Consider the following 13,094-nt stretch of genomic DNA (forward strand, 5'->3'; position numbering starts at 1 on the left):
CATGCACCTGTATTTTTGCACTGTCTATGCACACTCACAGGATTCTACACACTCACTCACACACCAACACACACATAACATGCACACACATTTATACTGGCTCTACACACACGCACTCAAATACAATCTTAATGTATGCTGCTGCTACTCGGTTTATCATATATTCTGATGTCTAGTCACCTTACCCCTATACATACAGTGGGAAGAAAAGGTATGTGAACCCTTTAGAATGACCTGGATTTCTGCATAAATTGGTCATAACATTTGATCTGATCTTCATCTAAGTTACAACAATAGACAAACAGTCTGCTTAAACTAATAACACACAAACAATTATAATTTTTCATGTCTTTATTGAACACAACGTGTAAACATTCACAGTGCAGGGTGGGAAAAGTATGTGAGCTCTTGTATGTAATAACTGGTTGACCCTCCTTTGGCAGCAATAACCTCAACCAAACATTTTCTGTAGTTGCGGATCAGACCTGCACAACGATCAGGAGGAATTTTGGACCATTCCTCTTTACAAAACTGTTTCAGTTCCACAATATTATTGGGATGTTTGGTGTGAACTGCTCTCTTGAGGTTATGCAACAGCATCTCAATCGGGTTGAGGTCAGGACTGACTGGGCCACTCCAGAAGGTGTATTTTCTTCTGTTGAAGCCATTCTGTTGTTGATTTACTTCTGTCTTGGGAATTCATTTTTCCGATGATAGCAAGCTGATCAGGCCCTGTGGCAGCAAAACAGCCCCAAAGCATGATGCTCCCTCCACCATACTTTACAGTTGGGATGAGGTTTTGATGTTGGTGTGCTGTGCCTTTTTTTCTCCACACATAGTGTTGTGTGTTCCTTCCAAACAACACAACTTTAGTTTCATCTATCCACAGAATATTTTGCCAGCAGCGATGTGAAACATCCAGGTGCTCTTTTGCGAACTTCAGACCTGCAGCAATGTTTTTTTTTGGACAGCAGTGGCTTCTTCCATGGTGTCCTCCCATGAACCCCATTCTTGTTTAGTGTTTTACATATTGTAGACTCGTCAACAGAGATGTTAGCATCTTCCAGAGATTTCTGTAAGTCTTTAGCTGACACTCTAGGATTCTTCTTAACCTCTTTGAGCATTCTGCGCAGTGCTCTTGCAGTCATCTTTGCAGGACGGCCACTCCTAGGGAGAGTAGCAACAGTGCTGAAATTTCTCCATTTATAGACAATTTGTCTTACTGTGCACTGACTTTTAGAGATACTTTTGTAACCCTTTTCAGCTTTATGCAAGGCAATAATTCTTAATTTTAGGTCTTCTGAGATCTCTTTTGTTCGAGGCATGGTTCACATTAGCCAATGCTTCTTGTGAATAGCAAACTCGAATTTTGTGAGTGTTTTTTATGGGGCAGGGCAGCTCTTAACAAAATCTCCAATCTCGTCTCATTGATTCGACTCCAAGTTAGTTGACTCCTGACTCCAATTAGCTTTTGGAGAAGTCATTAGCCTAGGGGTTCACATACTTTTTCCAACCTACACTGTGAATATTTAAATGATGTATTCAATTTAGACAAGAAAAATACAATAATTAGTGTGTTATTAGTTTAAGCACACAGATCAAATTTTATGTCAGATTTATGCAGAAATCAAGGTACTTCCAAAGGGTTCACATACAGTGGCAAGAAAAAGTATCTACCTCTCGCTCCAGTATCCCTGCACTTTATAAATATGGTATTGGAACAGACCCTGTATTTGGTATGCTTACTTTCTCATGTTCTTATTTTTATTTCTCATGTGTTTTTGTGCTACCTTGTTATTTTTCGTAGTACATTGAAATGTATTACTGAATTGTTGGGTTTAGAGCTTGTGCACATGATACTAAAACTTGAAACACGCACGCACACACTATAGAGGTGATGAAATCGTCAGGATTGAATCAGAGAGGTTGCTAAGGGACACAGAGCCCCTCTATCTGTCACCATACCACAGCCTGGCACCATGGAGTTGCCCACTTCTACCAACATCACATCTCAACTAGCATATTTATTCTATGACAGAGAAGAGAGAGGGGGGGGGGGGGGTTAGTGAAAGAGAGCAAGAGAGAGAGGTTGTCCAACAGCAACATATGTCCAGAGCAGGCTTGCAAATTTCGGTAACTTTTCTTAAATTCCTTCGTTTTCCAGAAATCCTGGTTGAATTATTACCCATTTATTCCGGGAATCCTCCAATCTGGATTTCTGGAAAGTTCCTGGAATTTTGCAACCCTAGGCCCTAGCCAAACACACACACACTCACTCTGGACCTATGTGGAAATAACCCTGGGGCTGGCCAGGATTGTGCCTGACTAAAATAACACCCTAGCAGGACCCGGGCATGGGAGGGGAGGGTGGGGTGGACAAAGTGTCTATTGAGGCTGAGCTTGGGTCAGGTCTGCCCATTTTGGTAGAACCAACCTCAAAGAAGAAAAAAACATAGGTATGCAGTATGCACTGGTCCTGGATCTGCATTCCCCTCCCCAAACCTTCAAATGAATCATTGGAGTGCAAATAAAACAACTTGCCCTGGAGTCAAACAAAAGACCTATACATCCTAAAGGGTGATGTGCTGTCTCACCTCTTTTACAGGTACACAGGCTACACTGAAATGAAATCAACTGGCTCTCAAAGTGTCTCTAGACGGGACAAAGACAAATCAACATGACAAAGCCTGACACGTAAGGCTAACACATAGACTAAATGGCAATAAGATGGTTAATATAATGGCAATAAACATGTTAAATAATGAGAATGATTGCCTAAACGATTCCACCCAATATGTAGGTTTTACCAGCTTACCCCCGACCCATGTGAAATAGGTCATAGAGATAATGATATAAAGCTTAAGAGGCCATCGGTACACCAAAGAGGATCATTTGAATTGGACAAACCCAACATAGGCTGCCTAAAATAATCCTTACATTTGAGCAGCCCTCTTTCTCTCCTTTTAAAACCCACCTACTTATGGCCAAGATTATGAGCTCTCTCTATCGCGCCTGAACTCTTCCATGCGCTTTCAGCTTGAAATTCTTCTCTCAGTCTTAAGTTTCCATGTGGCTATCTCTGTCCCCTCTCTTTCGACGGCGTTTAAGTCACTGTGTCCCAATTTTCCTGTTCCATATTTCAGAAATGTAAGTCTTTCCTTTCAGTGTCAATCGCTGTGGAAGAAAATATCCTTCCATTCTTGATAGTGAGATGAAGGTCTATTTCAGACTATGCATGTAGTACATGAGGAAGTGGGTCTGTCAGAAAGCTAACTGAACGTAAACAATCCAATCATCTGTTCAGTGGCACTGCTTTACTGATGCTCCACTGACAAAGCTCCGTTTCAGGCCAAGCTTCCCCTGGTTACTTCTCCACTGAATGACGCTTGTATTTGACAGCACTGAGAGGGAGATGTTTTGTCTTTCCCCTCTTTCGCTCTCCTCTCACTCACTCTAAAGAAGCAGCCATCTTGGATTGACCAACATGAATACAGTTCATCCTGAACAACACCCACTTCAACAGGCCAAAGGGTCATGAACGAACAATTACTATTGTTGTTTACAGCAAGACCATCTACCATGGGAAGAGAGAGATCACGGAGTGGAGGAAAGGAAGAAGAGATGGGGGAGAGAAGTCCTAGCTAGCAGACGGGCTGAATCATCCACAGAGACAGTACCTTCTCCCTCCAGAGTCAGAGCAGCCATTAGGAGAAAAGCCTTCTGCTAGAGGAACTGTGAACTCACTCCAGCATTGAGATTGGAGGAATCAAACAGCCCAGCTAGCTACAGTATGAACAAACAGCCCAGCTAGCTCCAGTACGAACAAACAGCCCAGCAAGCTCCAGTACGAACAAACAGCCCAGCAAGCTACAGTACGAACAAACAGCCCAGCAAGCTACAGTACGAACAAACAGCCCAGCTAGCTACAGTACGGACAAACAGCCCAGCAAGCTACAGTACGAACAAACAGCCCAGCTAGCTACAGTACGGACAAACAGCCCAGCAAGCTACAGTACGGACAAACAGCCCAGCTAGCTACAGTACAAACAAACAGCCCAGCTAGCTACAGTACGAACAAACAGCCCAGCTAGCTACAGTACGAACAAACAGCCCAGCTAGCTACAGTACGGACAAACAGCCCAGCTAGCTACAGTACGAACAAACAGCCCAGCTAGCTACAGTACGAACAAACAGCCCAGCTAGCTACAGTACGAACAAACAGCCCAGCTAGCTACAGTACGAACAAACAGCCCAGCTAGCTACAGTACGGACAAACAGCCCAGCTAGCTACAGTACGAACAAACAGCCCAGCTAGCTACAGTACGAACAAACAGCCCAGCTAGCTACAGTACGAACAAACAGCCCAGCTAGCTACAGTACGAACAAACAGCCCAGCTAGCTACAGTACGAACAAACAGCCCAGCTAGCTACAGTACAAACAAACAGCCCAGCTAGCTACAGTACAAACAGTCCAGCTAGCTACAGTACAAACAGCCCAGCTAGCTACAGTACAAACAGCCCAGCTAGCTACAGTACAAACAAACAGCCCAGCTAGCTACAGTACAAACAGCCCAGCTAGCTACAGTACAAACAAACAGCCCAGCTAGCTACAGTACAAACAGCCCAGCTAGCTACAGTACAAACAAACAGCCCAGCTAGCTACAGTACAAACAGCCCAGCTAGCTACAGTACGAACAAACAGCCCAGCTAGATACAGTACAAACAGCATCCACCACCTGGTCACAACACATGCATGTACGCTTTGACACAAACACACACACGCGCAAACACACACACACACTGCTGACAGCGTATTAGCCCCAAGATATGTGTGAGAGCATGTGCGTGTGTGTGTGTTTGTTTGTGTAAGTGTGTTTGTTTGTGCGTGTGTATTCTGTTACGCAACGGGAGAGCTCGTCCCATCTGTGCCTCTCTACAGACCCCCATCCCTGACCAGTGAAGTGAGAAACCCCAAGTCAGCCTTGCAATCTGCCTCAGCCGTACTCATCATCTTCACCATCAACCCCTTCCTCTCCCTCCCCATCATAATCATAACCCTCATCATTTTCCTCCTCCACCCCTTCCTCATCACTTTCATCACCATCCTCACTCACGACGGCTCAACCACTAACAGAAAACATCTCTCATTCTCCGTCCCCTGAAGCTTGATCAAACAGATCCCATACATTTTCAAATCCAGATAATCCCACAAATACATGAGTGCAACTCTGACATCGTCTGTGGCACTGTACAGTGACTTCAGAAAGTATTCATACACCTTGATTTATTCCACATTTTCTTGACTTACAGCTTGAATTCAAAATGGATTATTTCAGATTTTTTTTCTCACCCATCTACACACAATACCCCATAATGACAAAGTGGAAACATTTTATTTATTTTTTTGCTAATTTATTGAAACTGAAATACATAAATGGCTAATTTACATACAGTTGAAGTCAGAAGTTTACATACACTGAGGTTGGAGTCATTAAAACTCGTTTTTCAACCACTCAACCACTCAACCACTTAACAAACTATAGTTTTGGCAAGTCGGTTAGGACATCTACTTTGTGCATGACACAAGTAATTTTTCCAACAATTGTTTAAAAACAGATTATTTCACTTATAATTCACTGTATCACAATTCCAGTGGGTCAGAAGTTTACATACACTAAGTTGACTGTGCCTTTAAACAGCTTGGAAAATGGCTTTAGAAGCTTCTGATAGGCTAATTGACATCATTTGAGTCAATTGGAGGTGTACCTGTGAATGTATTTCAAGTCCTACCTTCAAACTCAGTGCCTCTTTGCATGACATCATGGGAAAATTAAAATAAATCAGCCAAGACCTCAGAAAAAAAATTGTAGACATCCACAAGTCTGGTTCATCCTTGGGAGCAATTTCCAAACGCCTGAAGGTACCACGTTCATCTATACAAACAATAGTACGCAAGTATAAACACCATGGGACCACACAGCTGTCATACTGCCTCCTAGAGATGAACGTACTTTGGTGCGAGACGTGCAAATCAATCCCAGAACAACAGCAAAGGACCTTGTGAAGATGCTGGAGGTAACCGGTACAAAAGTATCTATATCCACAGTAAAACGAGTCCTATATCGACATGACCTGAAAGGCCGCTCAGCAAGGAAGAAGTCACTGCTCCAAAACCACCATAAAAAAAGCCAGACTACGGTTTGCAACTGCACATGGAGACAAAGACTGCACTTTTTGGAGAAATGTCCTCTGGTCTGATGAAACAAAAATTTGGCCATAATGACCTTCGTTATGTTTGGAGGAAAAAGGGGGAGGCTTGCAAGCCAAAGAACACCATCCCAACTGTGAAGCACGAGGGTGGCAACATCATGTTGTGGGGGTGCTTTGCTGCAGGAGGGGCTGGTGCACTTCACAAAATAGATGGCATCATGAGGCAGGACAATTATGTGGATATATTGAAGCAACATCTCAAGACATCAGTCAGGAAGTTAAAGCTTGGTCGCAAATGGGTCATCCAAATGGACAATGACCCCAGGCATACTTCCAAAGTTGTGGCAAAATGGCTTAAGGACAACAAAGTCAAGGTATTGGAGTGGCCATCACAAAGCCCTGACCTCATCCAATAGAAAATTTGTGGGCAGAACTGAAAAAGCGTGAGCAAGCAAGGAAGCCTACAAACCTGACTCAGTTACACCAGCTCTGTCAGGAGGAATGGGCCAAAATTCACCCAACTTATTGTGGGAAGCTTGTGGAAGGCCACCTGACACGTTTGACCCAAGTTAAACAATTTAAAGGCAATGCTACCAAATACTAATTGAGTGTATGTAAACGTCTGACCCACTGGGAATGTGATGAAATAAATAAAAGATGAAATAAATCATTCTCTCTACTATTATTTTGACATTTCACATTCTTAAAATAAAGTGGTGATCCTAACTGACCTAAGACAGGGAATTTTTACTAGTATTAAATGTCAGGAATTGTGAAAAACTGAGCTTAAATGTATTTGGCTAAGGTGTATGTAAACTTCCGACTTTAACTGTAAGTATTCACAACCCTGAGTCAATACATGTTAGAATCACCTTTGGCAGTGATTACAGCTGTGAGTCTTTCTGGGTAAGTCTCTAAGAGTGTTGCACACCTGGATTGCACAATATTTGTACATTATTATATTTTTTATTTTTAAATCTCTGTCAAGTTGGTTGTTGATCATTACTAGACAGCCATTTTCAAGTCTTGCCATAGATTTTCAAGCCGATTTAAGTCAAAACGGTAACTAGGCCACTCAGAAACATTCAATGTCGTCTTGGTAAGCAACTCCAGTGTATATTTGGCCTTGTGTTTTAGGTTATTGTCCTGCTGAAAGGTGAATTACTCTTCCAATGTCTGGTGGAAAACAGACTGAACCAGTTTTACCTCTAGGATTTTGTCTGTGCTTAGCTCTATTCTGTTTATTTCTATCATAAAAAAACACTCTAGTCCTTGCCAATGACAAGCATACCCATACCATGATGCAGCCACCACCATGCTTGAAAATATGAAGAGTGTTACTCAGTGATGTGTTGGATTTGCCCCAAACATAACACTTTGTATTGAGAACATATAGATCACTTCTTTACCAAATGTTTTGCAGTTTTACTTTAGTCACGCCCTGATCTGTTTCACCTGTCCTTGTGATTGTCTCCACCCCCTCCAGGTGTCGCTTATTTTCCCCAGTGTATTTATCCCTGTGTCTCCTGTCTCTCTGTGCCAGTTCGTCTTGTGTGTTTCCAAGTCAACCAGCATTTTTCCCATTCTCCTACTTTTTGCATTCTCCTTTTTCTAGTCCTCCCAGTTTTGACCCTTGCCTGTTTCTGAACTGTGTACCCGCCTGCCTTGACCACGAGCCTGTCTGCCACTCTGTACCTCCTGGAATCTGATCTGGTTTTGACCTTATTGCCTGTCCACGACATTCTCTTGCCTACCCCTTTGGATTAATAAACATTGTAAGACTCCAACCATCTGACTCCTGTGTCTGCATGTGGGTCTCGCCTTGTGCCTTGATACTATCATTAAGATAGTATTGTGGAGTAAGTACAATGTTGATCCATCCTCAGTTTTCTATCACAGCCATTAAACTCTGTAACTGTTTTAAAGTCACCATTGGCCTCATGGTAAAATCCCTGAGCGGTTTCCTTTCTCCGGCAACTGAGTTAGGGAGGATGCCTGTATCTTTGTAGTGACTGGGTGTATTGATACACCATCCAAAGTGTAATTAAGAACCTCACCATGCTCAAAGTAATTTTTACCCATCTATCAATAGGTGCCCTTCTTTGCAAGCCATTGGAAAACCTTCCTGGTCTTTGTGGTTGAATCTGTGTTTGAAATTCACTGCTTGACTGAGGGACCTTACAGATAATTGTATGTGCGGGGTACAGTGATGAGGTAGTCATTTTAAAATCATGTTAAACACTATTATTGCAGACAGAGTCCATGCAACGTATTATGTAACTTGTTAAGCAAATGTGTACTCCTGAACTTATTTAGGCTTTCCATAACAAAAGGGTTGAATACTTATTGACCCAAGACATTTCCGCTTTTCATTTTTAAGTTTCTAAAAACATAATTCCACTTTGACATTATGGGGTATTGTGTGTAGGTCAGTAACACAACAGCTCAATTTAATACATTTAAAATTCAGGCTGTAACACAACAAAATATGTAAAAAGTCAAGGTGTGAATACTTTCTGAAGGCACTGTAAGTGACCCCACTCTGCCATTAACACCCATTTTTATTTAACGAGGCAAGTCAGTTAAGAACGAGACATTTCTACAAAATAAAAAAACTGAAATACCTTATTTACATAAGTATTCAGACCCTTTGCTACGAGACTCGGAATTGAGCTCAGGTGCCTCCTGTTTCCATTGATCATCCTTGAGATGTTTCTACAACTTCATTTGAGTTCACCTGTGGTAAATTCAGTTGATTGGACATGATTTGGAAAGGCACAACCCTGTCTGAATAATTTCCGAATGCACTGTACTTTGAAGAACGACTAAAATAGTGATTGTTGTCAGACAGCATAGGCAGCAGCTCTATAGAGATGAGATGATGACTTGGAATGAAATTAAGTCATCAAATAAAACAAATATAATATACACAACAACTGAAATATTGAATTAAAGTAAAGTGATGTGAATAAATGATTGTTAATAAACGGTAAATGGGTAGTCACTACCATCATGGGACTTTTATTAATTGTTTTAATTGTATTCTGTGTTACAGCATAAAAAAATAATAATATAAACCGAAATCCGTGATTATTTATTAGTAATCGAACTAAAACCGAACCGACCTCAGAAAGCACTAATCGCTCATAACTAGGTACGAAATGGCAGGAGTCAACAAATTCTCAGTAGGAGGAGCCTAGTATGCAGATATTTGTTGCTTAGCCTACTGCATTCGTTTTTACTAAACGGTACATTCTAAAAAGTATATAGTACGATTAGCACACAGTATTCAGTTTAAGTAGGTAGTAGGCAAGCCAGATTTGGCGCCACACCCTAAGTACAGGGGTTAGTGTGCATCTGCTGCCCCCCCCCCCCCCCCCACCATCAGAGAAGACAGTCTTATCTGCCTCTCTGCACACACACACACACACACACACACACACACACACACACACACACACACACAGGGCTCATCCTGGCACAGCAAAGGGTGCCCGCTGCCAATGGCCCGCAGCTCTGTCTGCTCCGCCAGGGCTGCGGCGGGAGGGCAGGCGCTAAAACGCCACTCACTTCGTCAGCAGAAAGCCCAGGGACACCGGGCCAGAAGGAGACAACACTGCAGCTAGCGCCAAGCATAGCGCCCACGCCTCTAGCTCCAAGCCAAACGGCTAACCGCTAACCTGCTCTGTTAGCTGGGCCTCGAGGCTACAAACAGGTTAAAGATACTGAAGCTGATGGCTTAGGAGAGAGGGGGAAAATATAGCTTTCTTTGTCTAGGACTCCAGTAAAAGCTTCTAGAAAAAAGCTGGTTGGGTTTCAGAAATAGTCGTGGGCTGAGTCAGAAGCCGCTCTCTGCCTGCTTTCTAATGGTACCCCGTTTCCTAATATAGTGCTCTACTTTTTACTAGCGTTTCATGAGCCCTGGTCATATGTAGTGCATTACATAGGGAATAGGGTGTCATTTAGGATGGATCCTCTGTCTCCCCTGGCTGGCTGCGGCTTGCAGACACACACACACACACACACACACATCTGCTCTGTGAGGCTCATGTAGCCCTCTAATACACCTCACAGCGAACGTACCTGCTCAGAGACAAGGGAGGGAGGAGACAAGAGGCAGAATTCACTGAGAGAGAAGAGTGAATGAGGGGAAAAGCTGCTCACACAGACAAAAGAAAACAATACTGACAATTCATTGTGCAGCTAATTTTAGGAGGAGCCCATGTCTCACAAGGCTTAGCGGCTCTATGACCGTGCAATGAACAGGCAATGAAGAGAGCACTCAGTGCAGGCACTTAGTCAGGTTTCTATGGGTCGTCTCAGTCAAGAGACGAACCTGACATTTTAGCCAAGGAACATGTCAAGTACCAGAAACTACACCTGAGAATCAACGGCACCAATGCAAGGACCTGCAGTTGTGAGATTTAAGTCAAATAAAAAAATTGAAACCGTTGGATTTGATTTCGATGCTCTAAATCCTACCAGTGTGGATGATGAGGCTCTAAGCCCCATCCTCACTCCTTCCTCACATGGCAGTCAATCAACCCTGCAAGGCAACGGTCAGCGTGCGACTGCCTCTTCAATCTCCAGACAGGAACTGAGCAGCAACTAGAGCTAAGATTAGAGAGGGCGGCGGCCACTCACCCAGGTCTCCATGGAAACTGCTGTCATGGGGGGCTCTGCTGGCCGGCGTGGTGTCCGGGTCGAGTGGGGGCCAGATCTGGCCGGTCTTACGGACGCTCACGATGGTGGCTTCGGACATGACCACGTGGCCCTGCTGGCGGTGGGGACGCTTCTGGGACTGTGGCGTGGGGGGGCTGCTGCTGTCAATAGAATGCTGGGAGTTCTGGGAGTTCTGCGACGGCGAGCGGCTCTTCTCCCTGAAAGGCCGGCGGTAGGCCGTGGTGGGGCTGGGCGACACGTGGCTGGACTGGCCAGACGAGAAGTCCTCCTCGCTGGACGTCAGGTTCTCATTGGAGCTGCAGTCTGGTGTGTAGCCGCCGCCTCCGCCCCCCACGTCCTCAAAGCTCCCGGGAGAGTAGGAGCGCCGGGGCCAGGTCAGGTGGTGCTCGTCTCCAACGTGGTCCCTCATGGTGACGCCCCCTTTCCCATCCCCCCCGCCCTCGCCCATCATCACCCCGCCCACGTAGACGCTGGTGTAAGGCTGGAAGTCAGAGGGTTGCCATGGGGGTGGAGGGGGCTGTTTTCCCCCGTTGGTCTTGGGGTGGCGTGGGTTGGGGTCCCCGTCCTCATACTCAGCATCGTACCCACAGGTGCTCTCTGTAGAGCGCCCCCTGTAGACAGGCCGGGTGCGGAGCTCGCCTGCCACAGTGGCCAGGTTGCCTGGCAGAGAGTGCAGGGACCTCTTGCGCTCCATCTGCATGGCTTGGCTGCCAAGGGTGCTGATCTTGTCAGAGACGTCTCGGTCGTTGACCCTGACCAGGCCCCTGTCATGGTGAAACTCCATGTTGGTGTAGAAGGGCTGCTGCTTCTCCTGGCTCTTCCCTGCATCCCCGGCAGAGTGAGAGTTGGCCCGCTTGATCCTCTCAAAGTTGGACCTCAGCGCTGCCACCCCCAGCCCCATGCCAAGCTTGTCATTGGGGTCAGACGGTAGGTCCTTGTTTGAGGGTGGGTTTGGGCGGCGAGGGGAGATACCCCCTTTCTGTTTGGAGGGCGAGAGGCCGTCTGTCTCGCAGGGCTCTGCCTGCTGGGGCACCTCGAAGGCAGACTGGAGCTCCAGCTCGTCACCGTGGGAGGCTGACTTCCGGGCTGTAGGGGGTCTCTGTTTGGACCTGGCCTCCCCCACCGACTGGAACCGGCTCCGCTCCCCCTGTTCCTGTACGTGTGGCTGCTGAGACTCAGCGCCCAGCCCTGCCTGGTCCCCTCCCTCGTTCATCTGGGCCTTCCTGAAACCCCAGCGCTGGCGGTCATAGCTCTTCCTCTCCTTGGCCAGCAGCGTCTGCAGGTAGATCATACGGAAGCGCTCCTTGTTCACCTCCATCTCCAGCCGCCGGATGGAGGCTTTGCACTTCTCCAGCTCCTGCTCGATGCCCCCCACCGACCTGAGCTCCATCTTTGGGGGGTCTGACTCAGGGAACTGAGCTTTCCACGCTTCAATAAATCCCACCGGCTCCACCATTGTTGACATTTACTGTATAGCAATACAGATCTGACCCGGGTGATGTCACCAGTAGCCGTGTTTCTCGCCTATCATCCAGTTTCCAACAGTGGAAAAATCGGAATGTACCTAGAGAATCTACAATAGAAAAAAAACATTCATTTGAATGGTATGATAAAGCAGTTCAAAAACGGACAATTTAACTGTTGTCACGTCTTTACAGATTTCGCAGACAAAATATATTGTATTGTCAACAATAGAAATAGAAGTATTTCCAGTCAAACGCCTGTTCTGCATTATTCCTGGATGACCACTTGCAGAATGAGAAAAAAAAATCTGTCTCGACACAATAACAGCATCTGTCCTCCTGAGCGGATGATCTGGATCTTCCGTGTGATGAGAAAGTGATAACGGCTCTCCAACTACTTACTTCACATTTTCTCATTCAATTCACTTTATTCCATCATTGATGATCCTCGTTCATTCACATGACAACATCCCTGTTCCATTATTGCCTCCAGTTGTTCCTAGCCCTTTGTACCAGCAGCGTCCAAGGAGAATGGCATAAAAAGAGAGAAACCCGAGAATTCTATAATTTTCCCACGACAAAATCCCTTTTCTCCTGTTGCTATTCGAAATCGATAATTAATTATAATTTGTTTTGCCTTGTTACCCCATGTTTTCGGGGTCCCTTGTCAAGGTACAGTTTATCCAGACATTCCCCGTTCCTCTCCTGTGCTTGTGCTTCGTGTTCCCATCTCAATCT

The 13,094-nt window shown here is 45.2% G+C and overlaps 1 protein-coding gene across 2 annotated transcripts in view; it reads right to left on the minus strand.

The window, feature by feature from the left end:
* The window catches only part of LOC115204005 (breakpoint cluster region protein), a 90,037-nt gene extending 76,943 nt beyond the window's left edge, over window positions 1-13,094 (minus strand). Inside the window, exons 1-2 of one of the 2 annotated variants that reach the window (XM_029769194.1) lie at window positions 12,759-13,094; window positions 10,855-12,466 (exon numbers count right to left, since the gene is read on the minus strand). In XM_029769194.1, coding sequence (XP_029625054.1) covers window positions 10,855-12,358 — 1,504 coding nt within the window. In that variant the 5' untranslated portion in view covers window positions 12,359-12,466; window positions 12,759-13,094. Of the gene's footprint in view, window positions 1-10,854 lie in introns of both variants that reach the window. The other variant, XM_029769193.1, reaches the window with a different exon arrangement.

The sequence above is a fragment of the Salmo trutta genome, chromosome 12 (genome assembly GCF_901001165.1).
Source record: "Salmo trutta chromosome 12, fSalTru1.1, whole genome shotgun sequence".
Taxonomy (NCBI): domain Eukaryota; kingdom Metazoa; phylum Chordata; class Actinopteri; order Salmoniformes; family Salmonidae; genus Salmo; species Salmo trutta.